Here is a 27995-nt window from a genome sequence, read left to right as displayed (position 1 = left end):
GCCCTGAGTTGTCCTCTCCTGCCTTTCCTTGCCTGTGATCCCCCATCACTGCAGGGACAGTCACTCCTGCTTTGAAACCAGTCTGGTTTTAGAACTGCTTCCCAAACAGTGCAGACACAGACTGAGAATTACTGGGGATGCTGCACTTCATCATCTTTTAATATAATTTTAAACAAATAGATCTATTTTGAGGGTGTTGTACTGGTATAAAAAGGCAGAAAATTATAAATTCAATCTTACATGTTTGCCTTTGAGATGCAGAGAAAGGATGAAAATGCCCAGCTCAGCACTCTGCTCCACCTGGTTTTTGTTAGTATCACATCACTGACTATTTTACATGGGTTGGGCTTTTTTGTTTTTGTGTCTGCCAGGGAGTAGAGGATGAGATATTTTAACTCCACACAATCTCCAACAACACACGAGGTGGTGCCTTTGTCTTCTTCAACATAGCAGGTTAAAGCTGCTAGCACCACTAACCCATCATTTTAGGCACAGATGGTGAGATTATTTTAACAGCAAGTTTCACCCCCAAGTTAAAGCCCTGTACATGCAGACTGGAAATTCCACAGGTAAGCTGAAAAAAACCCAGGTCTGGTTTAAATGCAGACAGAAGCTTCTCCCATTAGCAGGGAAATCTTCCCCAGAAGAGGTGCATACAGATTTCCCCTGCAGTCCTAGACTGAAAATGCAGCAAAAACCACCTCTGCTCTAGTTCTGTATTGCAGCTTCAGGGAATAAAACAGCCTAAAATTCCCTGCTGGTAGAAGCAAGTGCTATTCTAGTAAGCACATGTTCCTTCCACCAACAAACTTAGTCTTTGGCATCCTGAGTCCCACACACTGAGGGCATCGTACATGTGTTGTGTGATGCAGAGCACCAGTGAGAAAGGATATAGGGATGGAAAACCCAGAGGGTGTCATTGAGCCAGTCCATACCATTGTCCTGCTGCAACAAGCGGTCGTACGTGATACACATGAACTTGATATCTTCCTCATCGATGCCTCCGTTCCAGATATCGTACAGAATGGTCATCTCCTCAAACTCAGAGCGTGGCCTGAACTGAGGCCGGGGTGGGGAATACTCAGGGGAAGGAATCACTGGGAGGTCCTCAGGTGTCTTCTTCTGCCTTCGCCACTGTCTCTTAGGCTTCACGTGAGCTTCTTCTTCCTTGAAGTCTTCGTTCCACTGGTTCTCCAGTTCTTTAAATGGCAGTTTCTCTGCAACTGTCTCAGCTGCTATTTTCTCGTGGAAACCGTCATTCCTGAAGTCCAGGGTGACAGCTTCAGGGTCTTTCAGTCCATAGAAAGCATCAGGATGTCCACTCAACAGCTCTTTGCCTACAGAACTTTCCACCAAGGCCACTGGCACAGGAGGAGGTTCTATGGTTTTGCCCGAGTACACATCCAAGGAGAGGACAGAAGGTGGTGACCGTCTTGGCCGTCCCGGCCTCCTTTTGGGAAGAACTGAAGGTGGTGGTGGGGGAGGAAGAAGAGAAGCACCAGTGGGTACTTCTGGTGAGAGCAAAACAGATTTTCCTTCTGCCTTGCACTCCTCGATGGGCATTCTCCCATCGCCATGCATGCATGGCAGGGCTGCTACAGGTATTGGCTCATCAGGTGGCAAAGCCATGTCCGTGTGGAAATCTGCCTGCGGGGGGCTGGCAAAGGGGATAGGGGAAGGAACACTGTTCATGCTGATCGTAAGGGAAGCACCAAGAGGCTCTTTAAAGGGTTTCTCATCTAGCTCATCCTCTGACTGTTTCTTGCCAGACAGAAGGCAAGGAATGGTAGCACCAGCCTCTGGGAAAGTAGGTGTGAAGTTGAAGTCTCTCCCAGGAGTCCGAGGAATGCCACTGTTAATGCCAGGAGATTGGGACGGGTAGGAAAAGGGGCTCCCTGGGACTTGAGGGGAACTGAGGGTCAGACTGCTGCCCGTAAGGGGAGCATCGCTTCCTGGCGTGGCTGGAACAGTGTCCGTGCTCTGTGACTTCGCAAGAGGGTGTGAAGACTTGGAAATGTCCCGCCCAGGAGTCCTAGGAATCTCCTCTTCCACAGATGTTTTGGTCACCATTAACTGTTCAGGGAACTTTTCTGGAGGGACTACAGATTCTTCTTTACCAGGAGTTGATGGTAAGGGAAGCATGGAGGATGGCACCTTGTGGGCTGGAAGCAGAAGAGTGTCAGTCTCCGAATGGATCATCACCTCCCGTCCCGGCGTGCGGGGCAGCCGCTCATCCTCCTCTGCTTTTCCCGCCGCCAGTTTTGTTTTAACACGAGCTTCTAAGCTGTCATCAGACTTGGTAAAGAAGCCGCTTTTGTGGGACAGAGGTTCTCCAAAGACTCCCACTGGAGTTGAGAGACAGAGTGCATCCTCCTCATCTTGAGATTCAGGCTTTGGACCTTCCTGGACCTCGGGCTCCAGCACGGCAGCAGGTTCAGACTCTTCCTCTGAAAGGGGGAAGAGAGAGGAGAATCAGGAGCTTTGCTCCCACTCACTTGCCACTCACCAGTAAAGGCATGTTTAAGATGCCACAATTACAGATCAGCTTAATTCCACTGGGAGGCTTTAAAAACTCCAATGCTTTGCCTTTTGGAGGCACAGAGTGTGGAGTAATTAGACGCTACCACAGACTTCCCTAATGGACCATAAAAAAAGCACTATTAATTTGAGGATTAGCTACAACACAGTCCAGAAAGAAGGTTTTCTGCTTTCAACCCCCCTGACCACCTCTTCTACAGACATAAAAAGAATTAGCAGATTGCAGGGTGAGGATTTTGGAGGAGAGCTGTCAGAGCCCCAAGCTATCAGCTTTTCTGATGTGGGAAGGTAAACTAATTGCAGGGCCAAGGAGCAGCCTCAGCTCTCCAAGGAGGGAGCAGCCACAGGAGGAGCGTAATGCTCTTGAACAAGGCATGAAGGGAACGGGAAGCCCTTGTAATGAATGAGGAGACACTCAGATGGTACCAATGAGGCAATTTATATGCTGCTCTCTCTGCAGTAGCCTCATTTGTCTGGAGTTAATTTACCCCCTTAGGGCCAGGGCCAAAATGCATCAACAGTGAATCTTGTTAGGCAGCTCAAAATAACATTTTCAAGAGGGAGAGTCTTTTCTGCACACTGACCTGTCCCAGAAAGAAGCTGTACAAACAGGCTCTTCTTTGCCCTGCCCAGCTTCACATTTTGGCTCTTGACAGCTTTTGGATTTTATGGCAGCCATGGAGTGACAGCTTGTGCAGGGACTGGATTTCCAGCTCTCCCAGCAGCAAAACACTGCTCAGTCCACAGACACCAGTCCTGCCCAAGGCTCACACTGCAGGGCACACTACACGTGCTCTCCCTGTTGGCTCCAGTTTTTAACTTTTTAATTCTCCCCTAGCTGCAGAATTTGTCAACCCATATGCATCTCACTCCTGGTTTAGTACAAGGTTTTTAAGTTCCTTGGGTTAAATACAACACTGTACTGAATAAATAAAAGGTTCTTCTTCCAAAAAACCAGGAAGTATCACTCATTTGAAAGGACTCAGCAAAAAACACCCACAAATAACAACAGGAACCAGATATAATTCTGAGACTCCACTCACCTGCCCCATATAGCCTCCTGGTCACATACTGCTTCAGTATTTAAACCAAAAGGAGGCAGGAGTGACTCATTAAGCACGGATTCCTGTTCTGTTTTAGAGCCATGGCTTTTCTATCTTGAGCTTCAGCCACCACACCATCCAATCAGCCACCCTCAGACAATGACAACTGTTCAGTTCCTGTAGGGAACTAAACTGGCCCAGGATAAGATTCTGGATACAATAACCACAGTATTTTTAGTAGCAGATGGCTTGTGTAGAGCTCCTTACTAGGAAGGAAAGTTCAGCACAGACCTCTTTCCCTGTACAGATAACCCCGAGCATAGAGCCAGGACTGAAGGAAGGAAGAAAGAGTATAAGGGAAATACAAAACCATACATATTGGATGCTGTGAGATACTGTACTTGGAAATGTGGTAAAAAATGCCAAGTCACATGGAAGGGCCTACCTGGCCTACAGATGGGAGACAATGCAAGTTTTGTCTCCTGGTCTCTTTCCATAACCAAGTGTTTCAGTGTTTCAGCAGCAATAGATGCTTCTGGGACTTCACCACATTCACCTTCCCCTGCCTTGATTTCTTCCATGACTTCATCTTTCACCGCCAAAGCTGGCTCTGTGAGTCCCAAGCCTGTTGCATCCATGTAGTCATCCACAGGATACAGCTCCAAAATTGTCTCCCTCTCATCATCAGGAAGCTCATGACCAGCAGGTTCATGCTCTGTATCAGCAACCATGGCTTCTCTGTCTTGAACTTCAGCCACCTCCTCCTCCTCTTCCTCCTCCTCATCTTCATCATCCTCATCATCCTCATCTTCATCATCTGAGTCTGAACTCGACTCAAATTCAGAGGAGTCCTCACTTTCATCAGATGATTCAACTTCAGCCTTGGAAGACGATGGACTTGCTATATCTGCAAGAACAAGTTACCATTAGTTCCCCTTTCTGACTTCATTAAACAATCAGGGTCTACCACAGGAGCAAATATCACTTCCACACTGTAACAGGGTGGAAACAGCACCAAGAGCAGCGTGTGGGTTGAAGGAGATGCCTCTCAATTTATTTTTGCAGACTTACAACCCCTGTACTTGGATGCTTACAACAATCACCACACAACAGGCAGTTCCACGAGCAGCAGAGCTGGTGCTGCCTGGGTGGGTCTCTTGGTGGATTGGTTGGTGTTGTACTAAAAGATTTTCTGCTGCCTTCACACACAGCTTTAAAATATGGAAGCTACCACCTTCCAGACAGAAACTGATTGGTAGGACAGAAAGCTATTCAGCAGCTAAACCACCCCTGTTTGAAACCTGGTTCCTTCTCCTTCCAGCCACACGTTTCATAAAACAAGCACAAACTTAGCTGGCCTTAAGACCTCTGCCCTTCTATCACATTGGTCTGAGATCTCTCAGGGGCTGGAGAGCTGCTGCAAAGGAACCCACAGGCTGAGGGACCATGGAAGCCCCACAGGTAACAAAAATACCTGTATGAGTTATCTTGTGTAAAACTGCCCTTCAGTGAAAAGGAGGTGCACAAATCAAAAAGTCAGCTCACAAGTGCAAAAGGCAGAGCAAACCTGACCCAAAGGCTACACTTCCTGCTTCTGCTGGAACTGCTTACCCTCCTCGGAGTCCTGCTCCTCCTCCTTGTCACTTGTGTCTATGCCTGTCTCCTCTTCCTCATCATCTTCATCCTCATCATCATCTTCATCATCTTCATCCTCATCATCATCTTCATCCTCCTCCTCATCCTCCTCTTCCTCCTTTGCAAGAAAGCATTGTCAAAAATTAACAGGATTTGACTCTGAGAGCTGGCTGTCACTGGAGCAACCACCAGCCATGCTCAGAGGTGCTGATCAGAGAACCTGAAGGGGGAACAACCTTGCAGAGGTTATCTTAGGACAGACCCTAAGAGGAGCACCCATCTTGCAGAGAAGGTAACTCTGGCACCTGGAATTACTGTGTCCCCTTTTAATGACAGACAGCATTCCAAATTGCAATCACAAACCACACACCTTGCCAGGTGCTGCTTTCACCAGGCCTCGCTCTTCCTCCTGCTCCTCTTCCTTCTCTGAGGAGGACTCTTCCTCTTTCCCTGATGTCTCATCTCCCTCTTCTCCCTCGCTGTCGAGCTCCAGCGGCCTTGCCGGTCGCCGCCTCAGCCCCACTGCTTCTGCATCCTTCTTTGACAGGTCAGATGTTGTATCAGAAGCATCCCTGTCCCTCTCCAACTCTGGTGAGCAAAAACAAGACGGAAATTGCCATCAAATACCCTGCCAGCGAGGGAGAGAGTTGACCACATAATGGAAACTTCTCCTTTGGAAAGATGAAAGGAGCGATGTGTCCGTGTGGTGTGCGAGTCCCCAGGCTCACAGGGGTTACTGATTTCACAGTGCAAGTGAGGACAAGACTGTGTGGGGTGTTGAAACACTAGGGATGGCAAAATGTGGAAGGCCAAACTGACAAGCTATGGGCAGAGCACCCAGGAGACAAGGCATGACTGAGATCAGAACAAGTTAATCAAGCTTAATGCCTTCTTGTTTTATTTAAGGGCTTTATAAAGCCCTGCTACTGTAGTTTGGCTTCAAACCCACTTGTTAATCTGAATCAACTATAGGGCACAACTAACTTGAACCCATGTTTGGGGTTTTTTAAAATGCAAAATAAAGGGTATTCTAAGCTTTGTATTATCTCTACCCTTCCCTGCTTCCAGAGAAAATGTTAAAATATTTTCAAATCTACTTTTCTGGAAAATAACGTTGTTGTGTTTTTAAAATCAAAAGCAGGGCAAACTGTCTCTTCTGTGAGTTCTCCCACAGCAGGACCAGTGAGCTGTGAGCACGCCCCTGGATCAGTCCATGAACTCATCTGAGCTCCCTCTACTGGGTTACCAGCTCTGCATCAGCAGAACTAAAATAGGTTATGAGTTACTCATAGGGCCTTAAATTTCCCGCCAGTGAATTTAAGAGAACTGAAGCCAGAGGAGCTGATCACAGTTTTGTGAGAAGCAGGGTTCTGGCTCAGATCCTTGACTCTGTGTCTAACTGTAAGTGAGCAGCTGCTGTGAAGTTTAAAAGAATTCAGCTTGCATGTGGTTTGCATCTTGCTCTTGTGCTTCAAACAAACGTGCTTTGCAAACCTTCATCTTCATCATCAACAGAAGTTGAAGGCCGGATTCTCTTCTGATCCCCTGCCGAGGCAGCTTCAGGTGGCTCCTTTCTTTTCACCTGAACAAAAGACATAATTAGCATTTCTAAAAGTTTAGAAAGGCAGAAATCAACTTCTTAAGCAAATTGCTACTGCTTTACTTTGCCATGGTGACTTACACCCAGAAACCAAGGGCTGCTTCCCCAGCTCCTCATCCCTTTATTTCCTTGCAAATAGAATTTCAGTGTGAATGAAATTCTACCCCTTCAATTTGCACTAAAACACTCTGTGTACCAGCATGGTGCATGTCATCACCAGGTAGTTTGAAGCTGACAGAGAAAACTCCTGAAAAATGCATTGAGTTTGAGAATGTGGAACAGGAAGAGAGACTGAGCCTGTGACATCTTAAAGAACCTCAAATCAAGTTTTATTCTAAATCAAGACTGCAGAATCTCTCATCCCAAACCTTTATTTGAACCTTCTGTGCATTCAAACCCCTCATTTCAGGGAAGCTCTCTACCCTCCCCTGTCCTGCCCCCGGCTTTTTTTTTAAGATACTTCTCTTTTTTATGCAAATGCTTGTTAATGTAGGTGACCCTGTGCTGACAAGTCTGACTGTAACTGCACATGAGGCAGAGAACACTTTTAACCAAACTTCAGGTGAGACTCAGCTGCTAAACTGGAAGACATTCTAAGCAAAGAAATAACTGTAAAGTGCTAGAAGCACAAGCACATTTTTCCAGTCATGCTGAAAGGCTGTGTCCTAAACATGAGCAAATGTCCCATTTACCTTGCAGAGCAAGGAGATCCTTTACAGACTATTCCCACAAGCGGTGGAGGAATAGGAACAAGGATCCTTGATGCTGTCAGGAGCAATTCTGACAGTGAACACAAGTGGTTAAGCAGCCTGCAGGGCCCTGGAGAGGACTGATCTCCTTATGCTCCTTTAGGAAGTGTTGCCCTAATGGAGAGAGATCTTTGTTTACCTTGAAGGATGGCAGCCGGATGGCCCCTCGTAACCCAATGCCCAAGCCGATCCCCTCGTATCCCAGGCCTTCTCCTTTGTTCCAGTTCTCCAAAAGACAAGATGCAATTCGATCTTTTGGCTTTGGTTTGTCCTCCAGTTCTCCTCCAGACTTCACTGGAGTGAGAGACGCCTGCAACAGAGAAAGCACACTTGAGAAGCCAGGTTTTCTGGGGAGCACAGACTCTGGAAACCACTTAGACAGTTTAGGTTTGTGAAATTGCCCAGGCATCAGTTTCTATGAAGGTAAGGGAAGGACATCTGAAGATGCACCACATGGCCACTTGAAAGGGAGAAGGTGCAGCTGTTCTTCTTGATAATGAGACCTTCCCATGTCTGAGAAGCCTTCTCCCCTTTGCATTTTAAGAGTTATTTTCTTTGCACAGGGCACTGCATCTGATGGAGACAAACCTGCTGGGACTCCCGGAGCAGTGGCTTGGCATGGGACACTAAGTGATGTTGCATTTGAAGTCATCATGCTGTAAGGTAGCAGAGCAGACACGTGTTTTCTTCGCTGAGTGTTTTAAAACATTATCTCTATTTCCTTCACGTGCAGCTTAACAGCTAAAGTACCTCACAAAAGAGGACAAGGGAAATGAACAGACCCATTAGCCCCCACAGCTCCTTTCAGGTCTCCCCAGTGTCTGGTGAGGGGACCACAACGACCACCTTCAGAAAGGCCAGAATCCATCACAGATGCTAGAAGCAAAGGTTATAAAAGGGTGAGGTGAAAGGCTACGAAGAGGTGCAGACATGAACCCAGGCCTTACAGACCAAGGGAACACATTTCTCCACCCAGACAGGAGCAACCAAGTGTCAAGGAGTAGCTACTGTACAAGTGTCCTGAACTCTGAAGGGAAGCTATGGAGCTGGGACACACCACCATCCTCACACACCATCACCCCCAAACTCAAAAAAGTTGCAGGACCACATCAGATTTGGTCTCAGCTACAGAAGAAATAGAGCTACACATACACCTACACATACAGCTCTTACAAATAACCCCAGCATGCTTTGGGCAAGTTAGCCTGATGCTGTGTTGTCTGCCTGCCTCTGCTAACCTCAGGCCAAGGGCACTGGTGGGATTGGCCACTCACATCAGCCAGTGCTGCAGCAGCCTCTAGAAGTGGGTTTCTCTTACAGATGTTAACAGAGCTCTTTCACCCAAGCTGGCTGTAATCACTGAAGAGTAAGTGTAAGCTCAGCTCTCCTGCTAATATGGGACAAGACTAATGGGAATATCAAGCAGAGAACCGAGGCGGCAGCACTCCAAGGCCAGGGATGGCTGGTTATTCCTGACTCTCTGCTTAATGCATCTTACTCAGCTTTCAAACCCAAACCCATCACTAGATCCAGGAGCAGAGAAGAACTTTCCCCTAGCTCAGGCAGGTCTGTGGTACATGCTGTCTTCCCTAGCAACATGCTCCTTAGCAGATTTCACCCCATATTTTTCCATCCTGCCTGGCCTAGGACACCAGCTTTACCCCTGAACTTTCCCACCTTTCAGCACAATACTTCTTGGCAATCCATCAGCTGCCCAAGTCAACTCCTTTGATGGTATACGGTGGCCAAAAAACAGAGTGAAGAGAGAGACACTGAGGCACAGGAGGTGACAACTGTGTTGTCTTCCTGTGCATCATTGAAGGTTCACGGGCTGCCAGCAGGATTCTGTAGATAATATTTACAGTCCTACTAAACTTGAACATTGCTGGTCAGTCAAGGGAAAAGAAAACCCACAAGGCTTCCTGTTCTTACACTTGGGGAAGGTCAGGGAGATAGTGGACCCACAAACCCTCTGACCAAAGAGGGATACATCTACTGCAGAAACAGGCATATGGTGGAGCTCATGAGCTTCCACCTACTCTGTGAAAGAACAGGAGGGCTGCTGCAGCTGATGGCCCAAGGGTAGGAGATATTATAAGATGCTATCTCTCCCTCCAAATCTGCCTCTTTTATTTCTAAAGAAAAAAAATATATAAGCAAGCGCATATGTTGTCTTATTTATACTTCCAAACCTCTGAAAAGAATGTAATTTCTTTCACTACTGTCAGTCAGGAAAAATAAGAGGAGCTCCAATTAAAAGTGTTATGAGGGAAGAAATGGGGATGGCAGTGCCTGTTTCTGGAGGGTCATTTCAACTCAAACAGTGCCTAGAGGTCTTGGTCCATTCTGGAAAAGTCTGTGTGATGGCAAATTATGTGGGAAACTGACCTCCAGCTGCCAACAAGGGGTCCCAACAGTTCACCCTCACACCTGCATAAAGACACCAGGTACAGTTGAAGGTGAATACTCTTTTTTTGTTTTCCTTTTGCAAAAGGAGGCAGCTTATGACTGAGAAGGAATCAACGTCAGGGGGTGCCCAGTCCTAGCAGAAAAGAGGCTCTGGAATCTGTGTGATTTTTATGCATTGCAACAGTAACACATGGCCTAGCAGAGGCTGCTCCAGGAGTGCCCTGAAGCAGTGATGGTTCTGGCATTTCTGTTCCTGAACAGAAAGCACAGGTGTTATTCCATGCAACGATGTTGGATTTTCAATTAGGCTGCTCACATCCAACATAACCTGTGGCCAGAACTGCAGCAAGCTGCTGTGCTACAGTCAGCTTCCCTTCCCAAAGTGGATTGCAAATTCCAGGTTAGGGAGGAACATGCTAAATCCAACCATAGCTCAGGATCTAAGAGAGCTCAAGCAGCCACCAAAGACCTGCCTCAACTTGCTTCTTCACTGTGGAGTGAACAATTTCTTGGGTGCTTCAGTTGCTGCTTTTGCAACCATTTGATGTTTCTCTCACTGCCCTAGAAACTCAGGGGCCTCCTCCAAAAATCATCAGCACACTCTGGCTGGTGGGAAGCAGAAGCTATGAGCATTAGTCAGGAGGAGAGGGACCAGGCTTCTTGTTGCACATCACACCAGCCAGCTCTGAGCCAGAGCAAATCACACCACCATAAAACAGCTGTTAAGCAGAAGCATTACCAGCCTCTCCACAAAGCCAAGGAGCTCTTCCAGGCATGGGAGTGAACATGCAACAAAAGCAGGTGGTGAAGATCTGGCTCTGAAAACTGGCATCTGAAACAGAAGATGCTGCTGCAGGCTGTGGTGTTGGTTTTGGTTTGTTGGTTTTTTACAATAATTTACTGTAATACTAATTTTGAGGTTGGCATGAACCTTTCTACCTTTCTCTTTTTTTGGTAGTGACAAATTCAGCACATATTAGTTCAGAGAGCTGTTCCCTGGCTGCAGTGCACTTTAAATTGGCTGAGAAAGGATCAGACGACTCATGCAAAGCTGTTTTCTTAACTAATCCCTGGAACTCCTTGCGTATTTGGCCAATGTTCAGCTTTTGAGTTAATTGCTGCTGCTTACACGTGCTGGGGAGGTGGGAGGAGCAGAGAGAACTGGAAATACCCACAGATCTCAACACACAAAGTGGGGAACACAAAATAGTGGCTTGGTGGTTTCCAACACTCCTGTTGCATCTGACTTCAGCTTTTTAGAGCTACACTTCAGCTTCCTCTTAGACTCGAGAAGCCCTTGCACATTTGTCTCCTGATCTCAGGGTAATTTCCTCCTGCAAACCCCTTCCTGGAGCAGCCAGCAGTGCCCCAGACCACCACCAAAAAAAAAAAAAAAAATCTGCTAAACTCTTCTAATTTCAGGCCCTAAAACTACTGCACTGAGGGGGAAAACAGAAATGAGATTGGGAGGGAAGTGAGTAACCCTGGGCTTTTGGGGTGTAGGGCAGAGAAAGGGCTGCCCTGAGCTGGCCCCAAAGCTCGAGAGGACAAGGAGGAGCAGATCAACCCCAAAGCAGAGAGATGACACTGGGAATTAAACATTTCTTCCTCAAGCCTACGTTCAAATCATTGGGACAGTGAGAGATGGGGCAGCAGGTTATTCCCAGGTGAGCACTTCTGGCTCCACAGGTGTTCAGACAGAACTGCACAGGGTGTCTCCATCAGTGACTGGTCAGGATGAAAACTCCCAGCCGTGTTTGATGGCGAAGCAGCATGAAACGCCTGCAGACGTGGACTGACACCAGGATGAACACTCAGGTGCCAACCTGTCCCAAGGCAGGTGCCCGCAGTGATGGAGCACCCACCAGGTATCTGCAGGCTGAGGTCTGCTGCCCCCAGCACACACCCCTGCCACCTGCCTCAGCACAAAGACCAGCCCTGTGGGGAGGCACGGAGGCAGATGAGGGGCAGAAACATACATGCCTCCCATTTAATTTCAGCAGCCTCAAGCAATAAGGTTTCTCACAGCAAAGTTATTCTGTTTTAGTTACCATAAAATTTTAGGGTTGCAGACTTTTTCAAGTCACTTCCAGACCCATGCTCACCCATGCCCTGGCACAGAAACCGTGAAATGTTCTCCCCAGGATCCAGCAGAGAGTATGGGAAAGCCTACCTTTGCCAGACGTTCCTTCTTGTCCCACCAGTCGTCAAATGCCCGAAACGCTACCACTTCGACCATCTTGCGGTTCAGGTCCCTTTTCATGATGGCCTTTAGTTCCTTCACTATGACCAAGAGGACTCCATCCACAGTGGCTTTGTGGGGATCTTCCTTCTTTGGCTCATAACCCGGTGGTGGAACCGAGGGGTCAAACTTGGGCAGTGGAGGCCACTGCTGTCCACGACCAAGGGCTGATCCCATGGAGAAAGGGCGGTAGGGTGGAAGATTCACAAACTGCATCCGTCCCGTCATGAAAGGCGGGTACTGGTACGTGTTCTGTGCCTGCATCATGCGGCTCAGCATCTGAGTTTGCATCTGGAAGGACATTGGCATGCCACCCCACTGGTTGCCCAAGACACTTATCATATCCACTTGCATGACAGGGAACATGCCAGGATGAAACGGAGGAAGAGGAGGCAAGATATGAGGCGGAGGGACCCCAGGGGGGGCAGGGAGCGGAGGTGGGGGGACGGTGACGGCGGGATGGGTGGGTGGAGGTGGCGGAGGTAGCGGCGGAGGCATCGGGAAGGCTGGCTGTGGAGGTGGAGGAGGAGGAGGAGGAAGAGGAGGGAATCCTGGTGGTGGCAAGGGTGGGATCGACGGGGCCATCACGGCCGTGTTGCTGACAGAGGAGTTCACCACAATGGTTTTGGCACATTCTGCACTGGTGATGGGCGCGGGGTTGGTCTCGTCGTCAGAGATTTCCATGTCCTCCCCTGAAGAATGCTGACCCTGCCACATGAGAGACAGAAGAGGTGAGGAGCACATTCCTTTTACATTAAATACCACAGCACTGGCTGCTTCAAACCACAGCTATGTTTAACACACGTTTTAATTGGATATGGAGAAAAGCGAGCGATGCTCTGAAAAGACGGGGCCCATTGAGCAGCTGGTGCCTATTGAAGCTTTTCTCTTCCATGTCAGACCTCAGGAAGCAGAGAAGTAAAAGCTTTCCAAAAGAGCATCAGTACCAACCGAACAAAAACCTCAGCTTCTGTGGAAGAGGAGGCATTGCTCCCGTGCGCAGTGAAACACACACAGTGCAAACATCTTTCACTGCAAGACACATTATCTCTTACTTGCATCTAATACTGACAGTGCATTACACCATGAGCTTTTATTCCTTAGTTTTCACAACACACAAAGATTTTCCTGTCTTTTAAAATTACAATCCCTGATTCCTTTGCTGTCGACTCTTAACCTCTCATTGTGGGAAGACAATACTTCCACATTGCTGCCGCTCCTAAAATTACCTTGACTAGACCACTGCAATTCACACGGGGAAAAAAGAACCCCAAATCTGCTTAAATTGCCTTTAAACATCATAAATGCTGGGATTTGGAACACAGCATGTGTCATGTTCCTGGGCAAAATGAATACTTTACGAGTCACAAGAAATACAGACATAAGAGTTACAGAAAATGCTAAAAATTATGTCCCACCTCCACTGTTCAAAGGGATGGAAAACATCTGGATTAAAACAGAGGATGCCTGCTTGCTGTGAAGTCTCAAAGCTGCCTGATTAGGTCCCACACAACAGAAAGGCCTCACCAGCAAGCTCCATCTCCAAAGGCAAATGGTCCCACCTGCATGCTATGTCCTACAGACACTTCAGTCCTGAAGGTGTCTCCAGCACCAAGAAACCACAGGTATGACTGTCACATCCCTCAGGTACCATTAAAACAAATCCTGGTAAGAAACACAGCAGCCAAATACTGCTGGAAGACATCTCCAACACAGTGACAGTTTGACTAGGAAACATGAATGGGGTTGACCTTTCACAACTGGGATGTCAGCAAAGATAGGAGAGAGCCCCAGCTGCATTCTCCTGAACTATTTTTCCCATTCTTCCTTTTTTTTTTCCAGGTAAAATAGTCAAAACCCACCACTCTTGCAACAGCAAACATCCGTCAACTGTTTCCAGGACTGCACAGCAGAAGCACTCATCACAACCTTCTCTCCCAGGCTCTCTACAAGCATGACTGGCTTGTCTCCTCAAACAACTTACCAAGCACTTCCTTCCTCCCAACAGCTTTGCAGTAAAAAGCCAACAAACAGTTTGCGTGTTGTCACCAGCTGATTTAAATAAAAAGCATCCCCATGTTCCCCAGCACAGACCAGAGTACAGAGTGATGCTCCACCTCTGCTGAGCTCTCCTGCCTGCCTTGGATGCCACAGGCTCTAGCCCATCTGAGGCAGTAAGAGATTCAAGATCTAGTGGTCTCTAAGTGCCTCTCTGTATCTCAGTCTTGGCAAGAGTTTTGGAACCTGCTGGCTGTTTTCAGCCAGACTTGACTGAGGATCCCAAATATGTTTACTTCTTCCATGTTTCATGCCAGCAGGTGCCTCTTCTGTCTGCTCTCCTACGAGTTTCCCCAATCTGAAAGAAAAGAGCAACAAAGCTCAATCCTTATCAGACATTGGTGAACCTGCACTCGGGAGAGCTGCTGGGAAGCAGCCTTTGTTGGCAGTCCTCCTCCTGAAGCTGCTGTGATTTGATTTTTAACCTCTGAATTTTGCACAGGGCTAAAAGAATAAAAGCAAGAGCAACTGAGTTGATGACTCTGCTATGAACTGTAGCTGTATGAAGTCGAGCAACCACAACTATCCAATTCAAACCAAACACTTAAGGTTTTATCAAAGGTCATCTCTGCTACAGCATCTACCACCAGAGAGCAGGCTGAGCACAACGCTTGCAACAGCAGCTTTGCAAATCCTCCTGTCACCTCCCCTCGCCCTGGCTTCCCTGCATTCCTCTGCTGCAGCAGGAATGCAGGTGGGTCACCCCCAAAAAGCCACTCGTGGTTTTAGTGATCTGAAAACACCCAACCTCTCAGCTCAACAAGGAAACCATTTGGGCTGAAAGCACAAGCCTGGTGAACCCTGCAGCGAGTGCTACCGACACCCTGCTAATGGTACTGGAGAGGGAGGATGTTCCTGGAGCTGCTGGGTTGCTTTAGTGCATCTGTGCGTGCAGGGAGACACTCCAAGGGCTGTTTTGTAAGCCCTAAAATGAACAGCTAAAAAAGGAGAAGTAGAAATGACAACCCACTGCACTTGAGTCTTTCCAAAGCCAAACTGTATTGTGTCCTCCTGGAGCTCTCCACATCTAGGCTAACATTTCACACCCTGCATCCTCTCCCCCAGCTGCTCTATTGCAGTCAAGTCCCACACCGAGGATATGGGGAACAACAGGACATTCTGCAGTTTCAGCTACCACAGATCCAGTGAATGGGGCAAAGGAGGAGTGAAGATGACAACTGTGGCAGGTATAAATAAGCTTCCCACAAAACAGACCCATTTTCCAGTAAGTGAACACAAAAGACACTGTTAGGAGCAGTGGCTCAAACTGCAAAAGCTGGAGGATGCTAATGGTCAGTGATGGACAGGGAGACAGGAGTGGTCAGGCTACCCAACAGACAAAATCAGCTTCATTTTCACATTCATCTCATCTGAACGGGTATGGGGGAAAGTCACCCCATGTAACCTCAGGGGAGGACCAGCACTGGGTAGTGTCATGGGGAGCTCCAAGCCACAAGTTCTCCTGGATCCCCAGTCCCTCCTGCAGGATCCTGGACCCTCTCAGTGCTACCCAACACCAGTCTGAGGCACAGCTCAAGATGGGTCTCTGGTGAGCACACAGTACCAGTCCCAAAGTGCCTGGGCCAACACATCCTCCTTTCCTGGAACACCAGGAGCCCAGGGCAGCCTGTCTCAGTCAATCCTGCCAGAGGAGACCCATGGGCTCCTGCCCATCACCCAGAGCCCACTCCCATCCACATCAGCCCTTTACTTGGTCCAAGTACCAAAGAATCCTTTCTGATAAATGAGGTTGGTTTTCCTTCTCGGAGGAAATGCCAGATAGAAAAAGCCTATCTGGAAATTGCAGTGAAGTGGCAGGACTAGACAGATCCCACACTGTAGTGCACTGCAGCTTTCTTCATATATCCATTTATTTTTACTTAAGCCTTATTTTTAAGATTAATCATTTTTTAAATTATTATTCTGGTGCTCAGATGGGTCTTCAGGAAGCAACAACAGATTCTCTGCTTCCTACAGTGTTGGGCTGACAACTCACCTGCACTTACACAGTGAACACAGTCTGTGCTCCAGTTTTATCCCAAGAAAGATGGAAAGGGAAAGAGATCAAGTGGCAGGAAGAAAAAGATCAAAAAGGCAAAGGGTAGGGGGGAAGACTACACAAAGTTAGGAAAGAGGTCAAATCAAAAGAAGATCTACAAGGAAGTCTTTAAAGCAAGTTAAGAAGAATGAATATTTACAGCGGAGGAGCAGTTAGAGGAAAGTTATATCTAAGGGGGAAAAACAGGGGCACCAACTGAGTGAGAGATCAAGGTGCTGAAGGAAGAACCAAGGTGAGACATAGAAATACCTTTTGTTATATGAATTTCTTTTCATTCACCTATCTGAACCTGGGTTTTCTGTAGTTTCTGCCGAATACCTCTCAGGGTAGTGCTGAAAAGTAGCATCAGTGTCCTCCCAAAGAAACGGCCTTCTTCTAGCTGGCCTCCCTCTTTGCCCTCACAAGGGTATAAAAGTGAGCTGATACATGGCACACGTACTGCTTGGAGGATGTCAGTGTCAAAAAAACTGTGTCAATCAGTCCTGGAGTTCACTTGCACATTTCCGAGAGCATCTGGTACAATGCCTCCAGAAAACCTCCCTTCAGCCCACTGAGAAAAAAACCATTTCCAACTAAATTAATTTGTGCTGCTGTCTTTACTTTGCATTAATTAAATTAAGAGTTAGCAAAACAGGTATTTAATTATACGCGTGACACATTTTTCCAAAGGTGTTTTAATGATGCAAATTTGTTGAGATTCTCACCAGCGTAACTGGTTATAAATGGCCTCATTCATGGTTCACCCAAAATGTTAACTGCCACCTTCCAAACCAGCACAGTGTGTCTGAGCACAGGCAGAGCCTCTGGAGTTAAGTGAAGGGAACATCCCAAGATCTCACTCCTGGATCAGCCTCAGTAGTGACAGGGTAGAAGCCACTGAATGCAGGGTATTGGTCTCATCTCAGAGCACTACCCAGCATTTAAGCAAGCAAATGTTCATACCCACAGAAGGAAGAAGCTACATGCTAATATTTGCATGCAGAAGTGGCATTTTCCAGATGTGAAGAGGCTGTTCTCTCCCTGACCCAGAGGAGCACTGACACTGGCAGCAGTTGGGAACTTCATCCCATGTGCCATTTGGTACCTTTCCTACAGGTAGAGGAACTTCACATGCTTTCATTTCCTTTTAAAAAGGCCAGCTGGTAAAGAATTTACTCAGAATTTCAGAACGCATTTTGAATACTGTCAGCTTGCAGCTAATGTCACTGAAATATTGTGCTGGATACCAAGTTACTTACATGTGAGGTAGGGAACTTCTACCACTGAACGTTGCAACTACTCGGTCATAGCCTGGCTGAGCTCTTAGTGCATCAAAATAATGAAATGCAGGATCAATGGCATTCAGCATGATGCAAGGTCATTAGCTTTAATGAAGCATCCCATGCTTGCAATAAGCAGCAAACCTTTAAGCCTGCTGCAACTTGCATTCACAGAAACCAAACAGAACAAAAAACTTTACTCTTTAAGCCCTAAAACATGGAAAAGTCCATATTTTAATACTGACAATCTTTGCCATTTATAATGTTAAGAAACAGTTTTTCAATAAAGCTGGAGCTAAAAGCAGAAGTGGCTCTTGGACAAAAAGTTTTCATAACCTGGTCAAACAGTCATCACTTGGTTTTTGGATTAAGTGCATCCAAGAGTCTAAAAAAAACCATAATCCAGAACTGAGCAAGCCTCACCCTTTATTTGTATGAAAAAAACGGGGAAAGAAAAATCTTCAGAGTTGAGGCAGAAAGAACAACTGACTGAGCAAGGTCACACCACAAGTTGCTGACGGAGTGGAGAACAGATTCCATGTCCCTCTGACTTCCCATTCCCAGCTGCCTCCCTGAGCAGAGCTCATGCTGTGCTCCTTGCTGTGAGTGACAAAGGAAAGGGCCCTTGTACCATACACTGAGGCTCCAGTGTGAAAATAGACCAAGTTCCCTAAAACACAACTCTCTTTTCCCAGAATCCTTCAGCAGAACACATTAAAGAGAACAAGACTTTTAAACGTGCCACATTTCTTATAATGTTGTCCAGAACTAAAAGAAAGCCTGAGGATGCAACAAGCTACCTCAACTCCTCCTCAAAGACACATTTTCAGTGAAACACTTCAAAACAAACACAAGCTGATTCAAGTTTGGCCCACCATTCGCTCTGCTAAACAGAGTGAAATACCTCTTGCTCTCCAAAATCTACATACTGGAGCACAGCGAGGGCTTCAGAGAGTATTGCTTTGTTCCTTTTTAGCTAGAGAAGAGCCTGTAGGTTCCACACATTCTTGGCAAAGCAGGTGAAGGGGAGTCATGCCTCCCAACTGCCTTCTTGGCTTGCAGGGAGTGCAAGACTCAGGCACAGTGACATGGCAGAGGGACTGTGCTAAGCACTCACACCTCACAGTGTCAGGAGTGAACAAGACAGACTCGGTACCATGTTTACAATACACACAAATATTTGTATTTTGCTAACTCTAATTACAGCTCTCGCTGTGCATGAACGCACAACAAGGGTGATACTTTGCTGGTGTTGCAGAAGCAGAGCACAGAAGGCCAGAGCTACCCAAGGTGGGTAGTTAAGCTACAGCAGCAAAGGAACACAGAGCAAGCTGCTGCCTGCACCTTCCCACATGAGCTTTCAAGCCTATTCAGATAACCATGCCCGTGGTGGCTCCCGTCAGCCATCACACCATCACTGCAGCCTGGATCTACCCTGAAGTTTGTTTACTGCAGCCTCCCTGGACACCCCAGGTTGGTTACTCAGGTCTTTCTACCTCCTTTGGGCAGCCAAGAGAGCACCCGTCCTCCTGCTGCTGGCAGAGGACACAATCCCAATCACAGCAGCTTTTAATTGGGACAAAGACAGCTTTCAGGAGGCTGCACTATAATCAACTACCCAGCTCAGGAGCAGGCAAATGGAAAGAGTAACATATTACAGATCAGTTATTAGAAATATCTTCAGCAACATGTATTTCTCTCTCAAGAACAGAAGACTGCCATGTTTTTACATAGCTATGTATTTATACAGCACTTTGCAAATCCAACTCACAGGCAAGGGTTGCAAATGAAGAAGAGGCAGAACACAGACCAGGGTCAAGAACATAGTTCAGGGCCATGGACTCACCACTGTGGCCCACAAAAAGGGGCACCCAAAAGGCTGCAATGGGGCAGCGATTTCTTGCAGGAGGAGACATGTTACTTGGGTGTTTTGGTTTCTTAATTATTGATTGCTAAAGTATCTCTCACTACTTGAAAAAGAGACTCCAAGCCCTGTGAGATGACAGTATCCTACCTGACACATACCCTGTCTTGGCTCAGCTTGTGTTTTGGTCTGGTACTTGCAGCACCTCTTTGGCACAGACTATCCTCTCCACACCTACAGGGCTGCACAACGAGTAGAACAAGTGACAATAATATTCAAGTGCTCACTGTAAACAAACAACACTGTAAACATCAGCTTAACTTACGCCACTTTTTTTTTTTTTTTAATTCTAATGCCAAGAGGGAACTTGAAGCCAACACCTCAAACCACAGAAGGACAGAGAGAGAATTCCCCAGAAGTCCCTGTCGGTCCCATAATAGGGGGACAGCATGAGGAAAAGCCACCATGGTGCTTGTTTGTGTCTTGCAATGTGCTGCCTCAGGTGCTAGGCCCTAATTAGACTGTCCTGCAAATGGGGAGATGCCAAAGCAGGGACTGGGAAGCATGTGAGGAAGGAGCTCACCTGGGCTCTCAGCTCCTGGCAGGAGGGCCTCTCACAAGGGGGAAGCATGTGGAGCTAATGCTTACAAAGGGAAAAGGTAACCAGATCTTCACTGATCCAGAAACAAGATAACTTGAGAAAGGTGATCCCAAAGGGATCAGAACTTTAAAAAATCCCTTCTCTTGGCAAGAGAGCACCATACGTTATTTTTCAACACGACTTCCAAGAACCCACTGCAAGAGCTTCCTAGGAGAGCAAGCCTCAGAGCCATAAATTAACCCAGTGGGGAAACAACTGCCAGATTTGCCTCAGTAGAAAACCTAGAGATGAACTGGTAAAGAGGGCAATAAGTTGCCAGAGGGTTTGCTCTGTTAATGCTGAGTGCATTGCCTTCCAGAAAAGGGGTGGTTTAATTCAGGTCTTTCTCCCTTCAAGAAGAGAAAGTTTCATGGTTATGATGTAGTTAGAGCACTGCTGTTGGCAATATGATTGAAGGGACATTTGGAGAAGTTAGGCATTGCCCCTGGGCTTCTAGAACACAAAAGACACAGGCTAACACGACATCCTTTGGGTCCGCATTCATTAACACTGAGACTAGAAGCTTCCAGACCCCCTGACTACACAGATCTGAGCCAAGACAAACGTGATCATACAACTGGGCAGATCACAAAACACAGTGAGAGCACAAGATGGGGAGTCACTGACCCCCAGCCCCAGATCAGGGATGCCTGGGCAACCCACGAGTGCCCTGATGTAATGCCTGGACAGTCGCGCCTTCTGCATTATAGGAACAAACCTGAACTGGCAGGGCCAACATGTGCCAATTCAGGAGCTGTCACATGAGGCCAGCGTTTTTCATCACATATGGAACACCCTCAAATGGGATTTACCATCTCATGGAACTATGGCCTTTTCCTTTAAGTCTTAAGTAGATCTTACTAAGGGGGAAAAAAAGGTTTCTTTATGGGAGGGGGGAGAGGAGGAGGTAGGGAACAAGGAGGAAAAGAAAATGATGTTAACATTGGGGAGCCACGTAACAACGCAAGCTCTTCCCACAGCAATGGTTGTTCTGGTTTCCCTATTTTAGATGGGGGGAAGGGACAGCTGAAGAGCTATTTGCAACCGAACTTCAAAGGCTTCAGTCGGCTGGGAAGCTAAGTCATGCATAAAAGGATGGTAGAGAGGCAAGAAAATACCCCCTACAGATAAATTAGTCAGGGAACGTTCTCTGCTTCTCCCAAAGACTTTCATACAGCCAGGCTGGCTTTACCCAGGTAAAGCCCTTTTCAGACACCAAGTTCAGTGATGCAGAGTCCTGGGAACAAACCAGCCAAATCCAACAGAGGCACTAAACAGTCTCTCTGAAAAAGAGAAACGGACAGCAAGCATGTCACCTTCTGCCATCTCAGCTATTATCAGTGGTCTTTATTCTAAGGTCTGTCCACACACAAAAGATGCAGAGCTTGAGGTAGCATCTTCCTTTCTAAAGACCCAAAGAAAAGTAAGGAATTCAGGAGAAATCTCACTGTACACAGAGAACTCACTTCACAAATAAGTCTGAAATGCACCATTTTGCTCTTCACACTGGTGTGCAGAAATGCACACACATGTTTAGAGAGCAGAAGGTACTTTACGATCAAAGATAAAGGGAACTATCAACATTAGATCAGAGTCCATCTATAAGTAAAACAAAAATGCAATAACTGCATGTGCAGAGTACACAGGTACCTTACACTTCAGCACCAGGCAGGAGCTCACATGCCATTCCCTGAGCTTACCCTCAAGCCTTAGGTCAAATGGAGCCACGAATTCAGATCTTACTACCAACAGGGTGATAAGAAAGCAGATAAGCTTGGAAAAAAGTCTAGCTTCCCAGCTGACATCAGCCTACTGAAGAATAGGCTGTACACATCTTGTATTTAAACAAGTTCTAATCGGCAGAACTAGGCCAGTTTGATATTCTCCCCCTCTTAAGTATTATTACTATGCCCTCGAGTACCTGCAGTCATGTGGCTGTTACACTTATGGCAGCATTTTCAGGGCTCTGCTCAGGGCTCTCTGCATTCCCACCCTTAGCCCCAAGACCAGCTTCATGTGCAAGATCTGGATGTCTGCAATGCAAACTGTTCCTCAGAAGGGAAGTAATGAAGGAATTGAGGTCTTGAAGGACAACGGGCAAAAGAAAAAAAGAATAGCTTGTGTGAGATCATCCATCAGTATCATCTTTTAATGCTCTTCTGCTCGCTGCCATCTGCTCAGGCCCAAGTGCCATTAAGTATATCCTGAGGCAGCAGTTCAGACACTTGCCTTCCTTCTCCAGAGGCATCCCAGATGATGAGCCTGGCTCCTCCCTCTGATCTCAAAAACCTGGAGCTACTCTGGCCCTGAATTTCCAGGGTGTACACCTGATCTGTTCCTGGGGCTGGGAACCAAGGAGGCTTGACTGTTTTCAGTACCTGCAAGAAAACCCAGGAGTCTGTAGCCCAGAACAGCCCTTTTCAAACAAGTACAGTTTTCACTCTCCAAAAAATGTGGAATTAGCAAGGGAAAAGAGTTTAAATCCTGATTTTTATGTGAACCCTTTCCTTTCCTGAACATTTTTGCTGAGATTTCATGAGTCCTCCACTGCTGGCCTGGGAGGTCACACAGACTTAGCACTACTCTCCTCCAGGCAGCTCTCTTCTACCCCGGCACCAACTATTGAGAAGAAATATGAAAGCATGACAGAGGGAACATACTGTTAATAAGGTCTTTATGACCTTGTCTGCAGAGCATGACCCTGGGGAACAAGAGGCTCATGAGACAAAAACTTCTCTCTTAACTTGCTGTGGCCAGACTGTGAGCCCTTTGCAGCAGTGATCACAAATGATGACTGGCACCCCAACGAGCTCAGCAGGCTCCACTCATTTTCTGAGCATTACGACACAACAAGTCCTGCCCAGCAAAGTGCCACAGATGCATTAAAACCCAGCTAGACCACAGCAGATGCTTCACTCCAAGGAGCCTATTTCAAGCAGCTAAAGTGGCTGAGTAGAGATGTTCTTCCTCAAAAGTACGGGTGAGGCCTGCAAGAAACAGTTCCCCTTTGGCAACATTTCTCTTCTCTTAAGGATCTTCTCTCTGGAGGCATCTTGAATTTTTCACTGCTTTATTTCCTGCTTAGATTTTCTTTCTCTTGCTGTATTCTGATTTAACTAAGTGCAGTCAGAAAGGAGAGAATCAAGCACATCAGCTGAGGTATGTAACATATTCATTAAAGCATTAAAAATCTCCCTCATTCTAAGACAAAGCCTAAAGCCATATCCAGCCAGAAAAAACATTGAATTTCTCCTCTCCAAAACCTGCTCAGTGAGAGAAAGGCAACTTTTTCCCCATATCACTCATTTTGGGTGCTGGAAACATAACCCTTGTGGCTGCTAAATGTTGACTGATCCCTCAACAAAACTAATCTCTGTGCAGGAGATGACACTTCCCATGGCCTTCTAGAATATACCCAAATTTTGCTATTAGACTGTTCCCAATATTTGCAAAATAAATTGTGTAGCTGCAACTGTTCTAAATTCCCAGAGTGGAAATATCCCACAGCTGGGCTGCATTTCCACGGCCATTTGTGCAGGCATAAAATATTCAAAAAGAAGACAAGAGGAACCTATTCCTTTCCCCTACTTGCTCCTCTTTGCCTTTAGACATTAGGAAGAAATTCTTCACTATGAGGGTGGTGAGACACTGGAACAGGTTGCCCAGGAAGGTTGTGGATGCCCCATCCCTGGAGGTGTTCAAGAGCAGGTTGGATGGGGCTCTGTGCAACCTGGTCTAGTGGGAGGTGTCCCTGCCCATGCAGGGGGGTTGGGACTAAATGATCTTTAAGGTCCCTTCCAAACCATTCCATGATTCTGTGATTCCCCATCTGTTCCCTAATTAGCAAGCAGGAGGTTTAAAACAAACACACAGAAACACTTTTCACCTAGAGCAAAATGCAGCTGTGCACCTCATTGCCACAGGATACTGCAAAGACTCAGAAGTGCAGATGGATTTAGAAAAGGATTAGATGTGGAAGACAGGTCTACCAGCAACTACTGAACAAGATCAAGTCCTAATCTGCTAATCACAATAGCAGAGAGACCCCCAGGGGAGCACCAGCACAAACAGCCCTGCTGCTGAAGGGATTTTGCATGGCAAGAACTGCTCTGACCTCCCACTGAAGGTCTGTCAGTAACCTTGAGGAAACAACCCCCAGCTACATAGACAACCAAAGAAAGGTAAAGTTGTACTTTTTCCCTGCTTACTCAGGAGTCAGTCCAAAGTCCCTTTCTGTTCTCTCTTGCAGCAAAGCCACCGTCAAGCTCTACCACAGATTATCTCTCAAGAGGAAGGGCTGCATGCACCCAGGCAGAGCTGTTTGGCAGCAGCCAGTGCCAGACAACCGATGCTCTGCTCCTCAGACCCACCAGCCCAGTCCTCAGGCTCCTTCAGGCCCCCCCGTGTTGGTGACACTTACTTTACACACTTCCTTAATACTTGATTTAAAGAGCTCTGCTAAAATGATCAAGGTGACTTATTAGATGTGATAGCAAGGTTGTGCCTCACTAGAACTGAGTTACACTGTGTGATACTCTTGATACCAGAGCTCAGTTAAAATAGTAAAAATACTTCAAGAACTGGGTCATAACAAGGGTCCAACATTCATCCTTCTTACAAGTCATTTTGTACATTGAGCCCCAAAATCACTTACAATAAAATCTAGTCCTAACACAATCTCCATCCCAATTCAGAAGTCTAGAAACTACTAGGAGCTGTCCTGATTTTTTTTTTTTATTGTATACTAAAGGCACAGTACTATATAAACTCAGGTCTTCTTCAGCTTGGGACACTGAAAGCAAATCTATACAAATCCTTTCAGAGCAAAGTCAGAGGCCACATGGAAGCTGCACCCACTGCACAGTGGCTGACCCCCAAAAACCAGCACAAATCCCCCTGTGCTGTTCCTCACATCTCCCTTGTCTGCTTTCCCTGTCTCCACAACCCCACAGCAACACAGAGCCAGCTGAGCTGGGCTGCAAAAGCCACCCAGGGTCCCCCGAAGGACCATGCACCCACCAAAAGGCACCTCCCTGCCCACAGCCTTGTGTCACAGCCCTTCTGCAGGACATGCATCCCAGCCATGAGCCAAGACAAAGTCATGCCACAAGATTTCCTCAAGCTGAAGTCAGAGCATCCAGCCCACCAGGGACCACAGCTTACTTCTGGTGTCTTGCAGCCAGGCTGGGTGCTCCCTGCACAACACCAGCTCCCGGGGAATTTTAAAGCAACTTCAGATCAGGTCTCCATCCTCCAGTGGGACTCTGCTGGGGCCATGCTGACTTTGCCACTAAACCCACATCACCTTCCAGCCTGCTTCTCATTGACCTAGAATATGCCTCAGGTTTGCAAAACCATCTCCTGTTACCACTTTTCTGGTGTAATGTGGGAGATACATCCCACCTGACACTGTATTAACAAGCAAATAAATTCACTGAGATTCCCTTCCTGAAGTGCATCCTTTTGCACACATCTCCATGGCAGAGACTCAACGGGCAGATTGCCCTTTATGTTTTGTGTAATTTGAATAATTTTATGCAGTAGTAAGGAATTTTGTATTTTCCAAGTAATTTTTTTCTTGGACAATAGCAAAATGCTCGTAGCACCATGATAACAGTTGCTCACATTATCTGCATCCTTCAAAGACAATATTTCAATTATCTGCCCTGGAAATTCTCAGCCACATCTGCTGACCAAAATGCCATGTTTGGCAACTGCTTAGCAACAAGGACTGGATTGGGAAACTGTCCCCAGAGCTATGTGCCCACATTAAACCAGCTTCTGCTGCCACCAAGTAACACCGTACCACCTGAAATATATATGTTTTGTTTCGCTTGGGACACACAAGGCACCAGAAATAACAAGCTCCTTTGGGAGAAGGGAAACCTGGAAAGAAGCTGCCCACTTCAGCAATCCCTCCCCAGGCTCCAGAGTGAATGTCTCCTTGACATGTGAGATGCATGTTAATCTTGCAGAGCAGGAGAAGGACACACCACTTGGACACAAGCACAAAACTATACAGCTCACTGTGAAACACAGCTCTGTCTGGAAAAATCTGGATTTAAGAAAGTAACTCTCACTCCACACCACCCACAAAAGCAGCAGACATGCAATTTATTGACCAGGCCAGTGAAGGGCTGTTTCAACCCCAGGAAAAAAAACAACCCAGTCCTTCCTTCATGTCATCCAACCTGTACCATCCTCAGCCTTCTTCTTCCTACAGATCTATGCAATTGCACTCATGAATACAGGGAATTCAGGCAGTGGTGACCCTGAGGACATCCCACCTAGAATGCTTGAAGGTGTGCAGGCACGGAGGAGAGATGGGAAGGACTGGACTCTGGGGAGACCACCTCTGCTTCTCCTCTTCCTTCACTCCTCGCCATTCTGAGAGCCTTCTTCCTAACAATCTCCCTGACTCACTGCCCGATATGGAGAAAGAATGAGATTGGGCAAAACAGAGGCAAGCTGGTCAAAGGTGTGCAATAAATTGCACTTAGCACAGTTATCAGCTCCACATAAACACATACTCCACAAAACACGCATGTCCAGAGCAACCAGCAAATCCAAATGCCACTAAAAAAAGCCGAAGTTGATACACCAAAGCCCCAACAAAGTGAAAACTGGAAGCTCTGCCTCTGACTCGTCTGCAGCCAAACTCCCAAGCCCTAAGAAGTGCTGCCAGCTTCCATTTCAAGCAGCAGTTTCACTTCCTCCCCGGGCCGTGCCCATGCGGCGCTCGAGGTGTCCTCTGCGCAAAGCGTGATTGCTGAAGCCCAAGCCACCAACAACTTCCTCTACTCAAACTGCTCCTCAAGCAACACTTTTGCAACGCCCAGAGGAGTGAACCTATTCCAGCCTGGGGGGAAATTAGAAACCCCAATTTGCCATCTTGCTGGTTTGTAAGCAGCTTGACCTCATCAGGCCTGTCTGCACTGCTGGAACCTGGGGGAAGCAGCCACTGGCTTTAGTTTAGCACTAAGCAAATTTAAAACATTTTAAAGTACTTTTAAACTTTTTTTTAATACTTAGGAGCTGAGAATTTTTAGCAATCTTTTTCTCGTGATGAATGGGCATTCCCAGAAGCAAGCACTGCACTTTCATAATAAATCCTGAGACAGCAGTAACATGTCTGGGTCAGAGGAGCCCTCGCCGGCAGGTACGTGACGCGCAGAGTTAACGAACACACAGGTTTCGTTTTGAGTTTTGCCCCATCTTCACTAGGCACAAACAAGTACCCTAAACTGAAAATCTAAATTAATAGAAGGGGGGTGGCAAAGTCATGGGACTCAAAACTGATGCATACAGGAAAAAAAGCCACATTCTACTGATGAACTGCCTCTATTTAGAGAACTCCAGGAAAGGCAAGAGCCAGCAGAAATTTGAATAAGCGCTCGTCTGTTCCCTGCTCTGTGTCAGACACAGACACATATAGAACACAGCGGCTGCTCCATCTTCTTCAAAACCAGACCCAGAAATTAGTGCTGTTCTGGTGGCTGCCAGCACAATATGTTAACAGCAATTATTTTCTCAATATTTCTACTGATTACCTAACATGCTGGCACATTTTCTCAGTGTCACTGCATGTTGCAACACATGCTGCCATCCAGTAACTTGCCTGCATTCCCTTGGTCACTTTTCACAACCATCAGATGTGAAATGCAAGCAGAATGATAATGGGTTGGAGAAACTGAGAGGAAAACGTGTCACCTCAATGTGAGGATTCACAGCCTGCATTTATGACATCTGAACATTCAACATCATCACTGCAAAACCCTGCGTGTTGAAAAGATTAGGAAAAACTCTGTAAGCAGCAAAATGAAGATGCCAGGGGCTCTCTAACTGTAAATGGTCTGCAGAGCTCAGACTTGCAAATATTATTCCACCATAAGCTGTAAG

At 46.8% G+C, this 27995-nt stretch overlaps 1 protein-coding gene across 3 annotated transcripts in view; it reads right to left on the bottom strand.

Annotated features, from left to right (window-relative positions):
• SETD1B (SET domain containing 1B, histone lysine methyltransferase) overlaps window positions 1-27995 on the bottom strand; it is a 51795-nt gene that overhangs the window by 8507 nt on the left and 15293 nt on the right. For all 3 annotated transcript variants that reach the window (XR_007891071.1, XR_007891072.1, XM_051634417.1), the window contains exons 7-13: window positions 12148-12924; window positions 7705-7875; window positions 6711-6798; window positions 5587-5804; window positions 5193-5334; window positions 4027-4488; window positions 894-2447 (exon numbers count right to left, since the gene is read on the bottom strand). Coding sequence is in view for 1 of the 3 variants with exons in the window: in XM_051634417.1 (XP_051490377.1) it covers window positions 894-2447; window positions 4027-4488; window positions 5193-5334; window positions 5587-5804; window positions 6711-6798; window positions 7705-7875; window positions 12148-12924 (3412 nt within the window). In the remaining 2 variants the exon portion in view is untranslated. The remainder of the gene's footprint in view (window positions 1-893; window positions 2448-4026; window positions 4489-5192; window positions 5335-5586; window positions 5805-6710; window positions 6799-7704; window positions 7876-12147; window positions 12925-27995) is intronic.

This window comes from Apus apus, chromosome 16 (assembly GCF_020740795.1).
Source record: "Apus apus isolate bApuApu2 chromosome 16, bApuApu2.pri.cur, whole genome shotgun sequence".
Lineage (NCBI taxonomy): Eukaryota > Metazoa > Chordata > Aves > Apodiformes > Apodidae > Apus > Apus apus.
The sequence above is the reverse complement of the archived record's forward strand: the minus strand, read 5'-3'. Positions and strand labels throughout refer to the sequence as shown.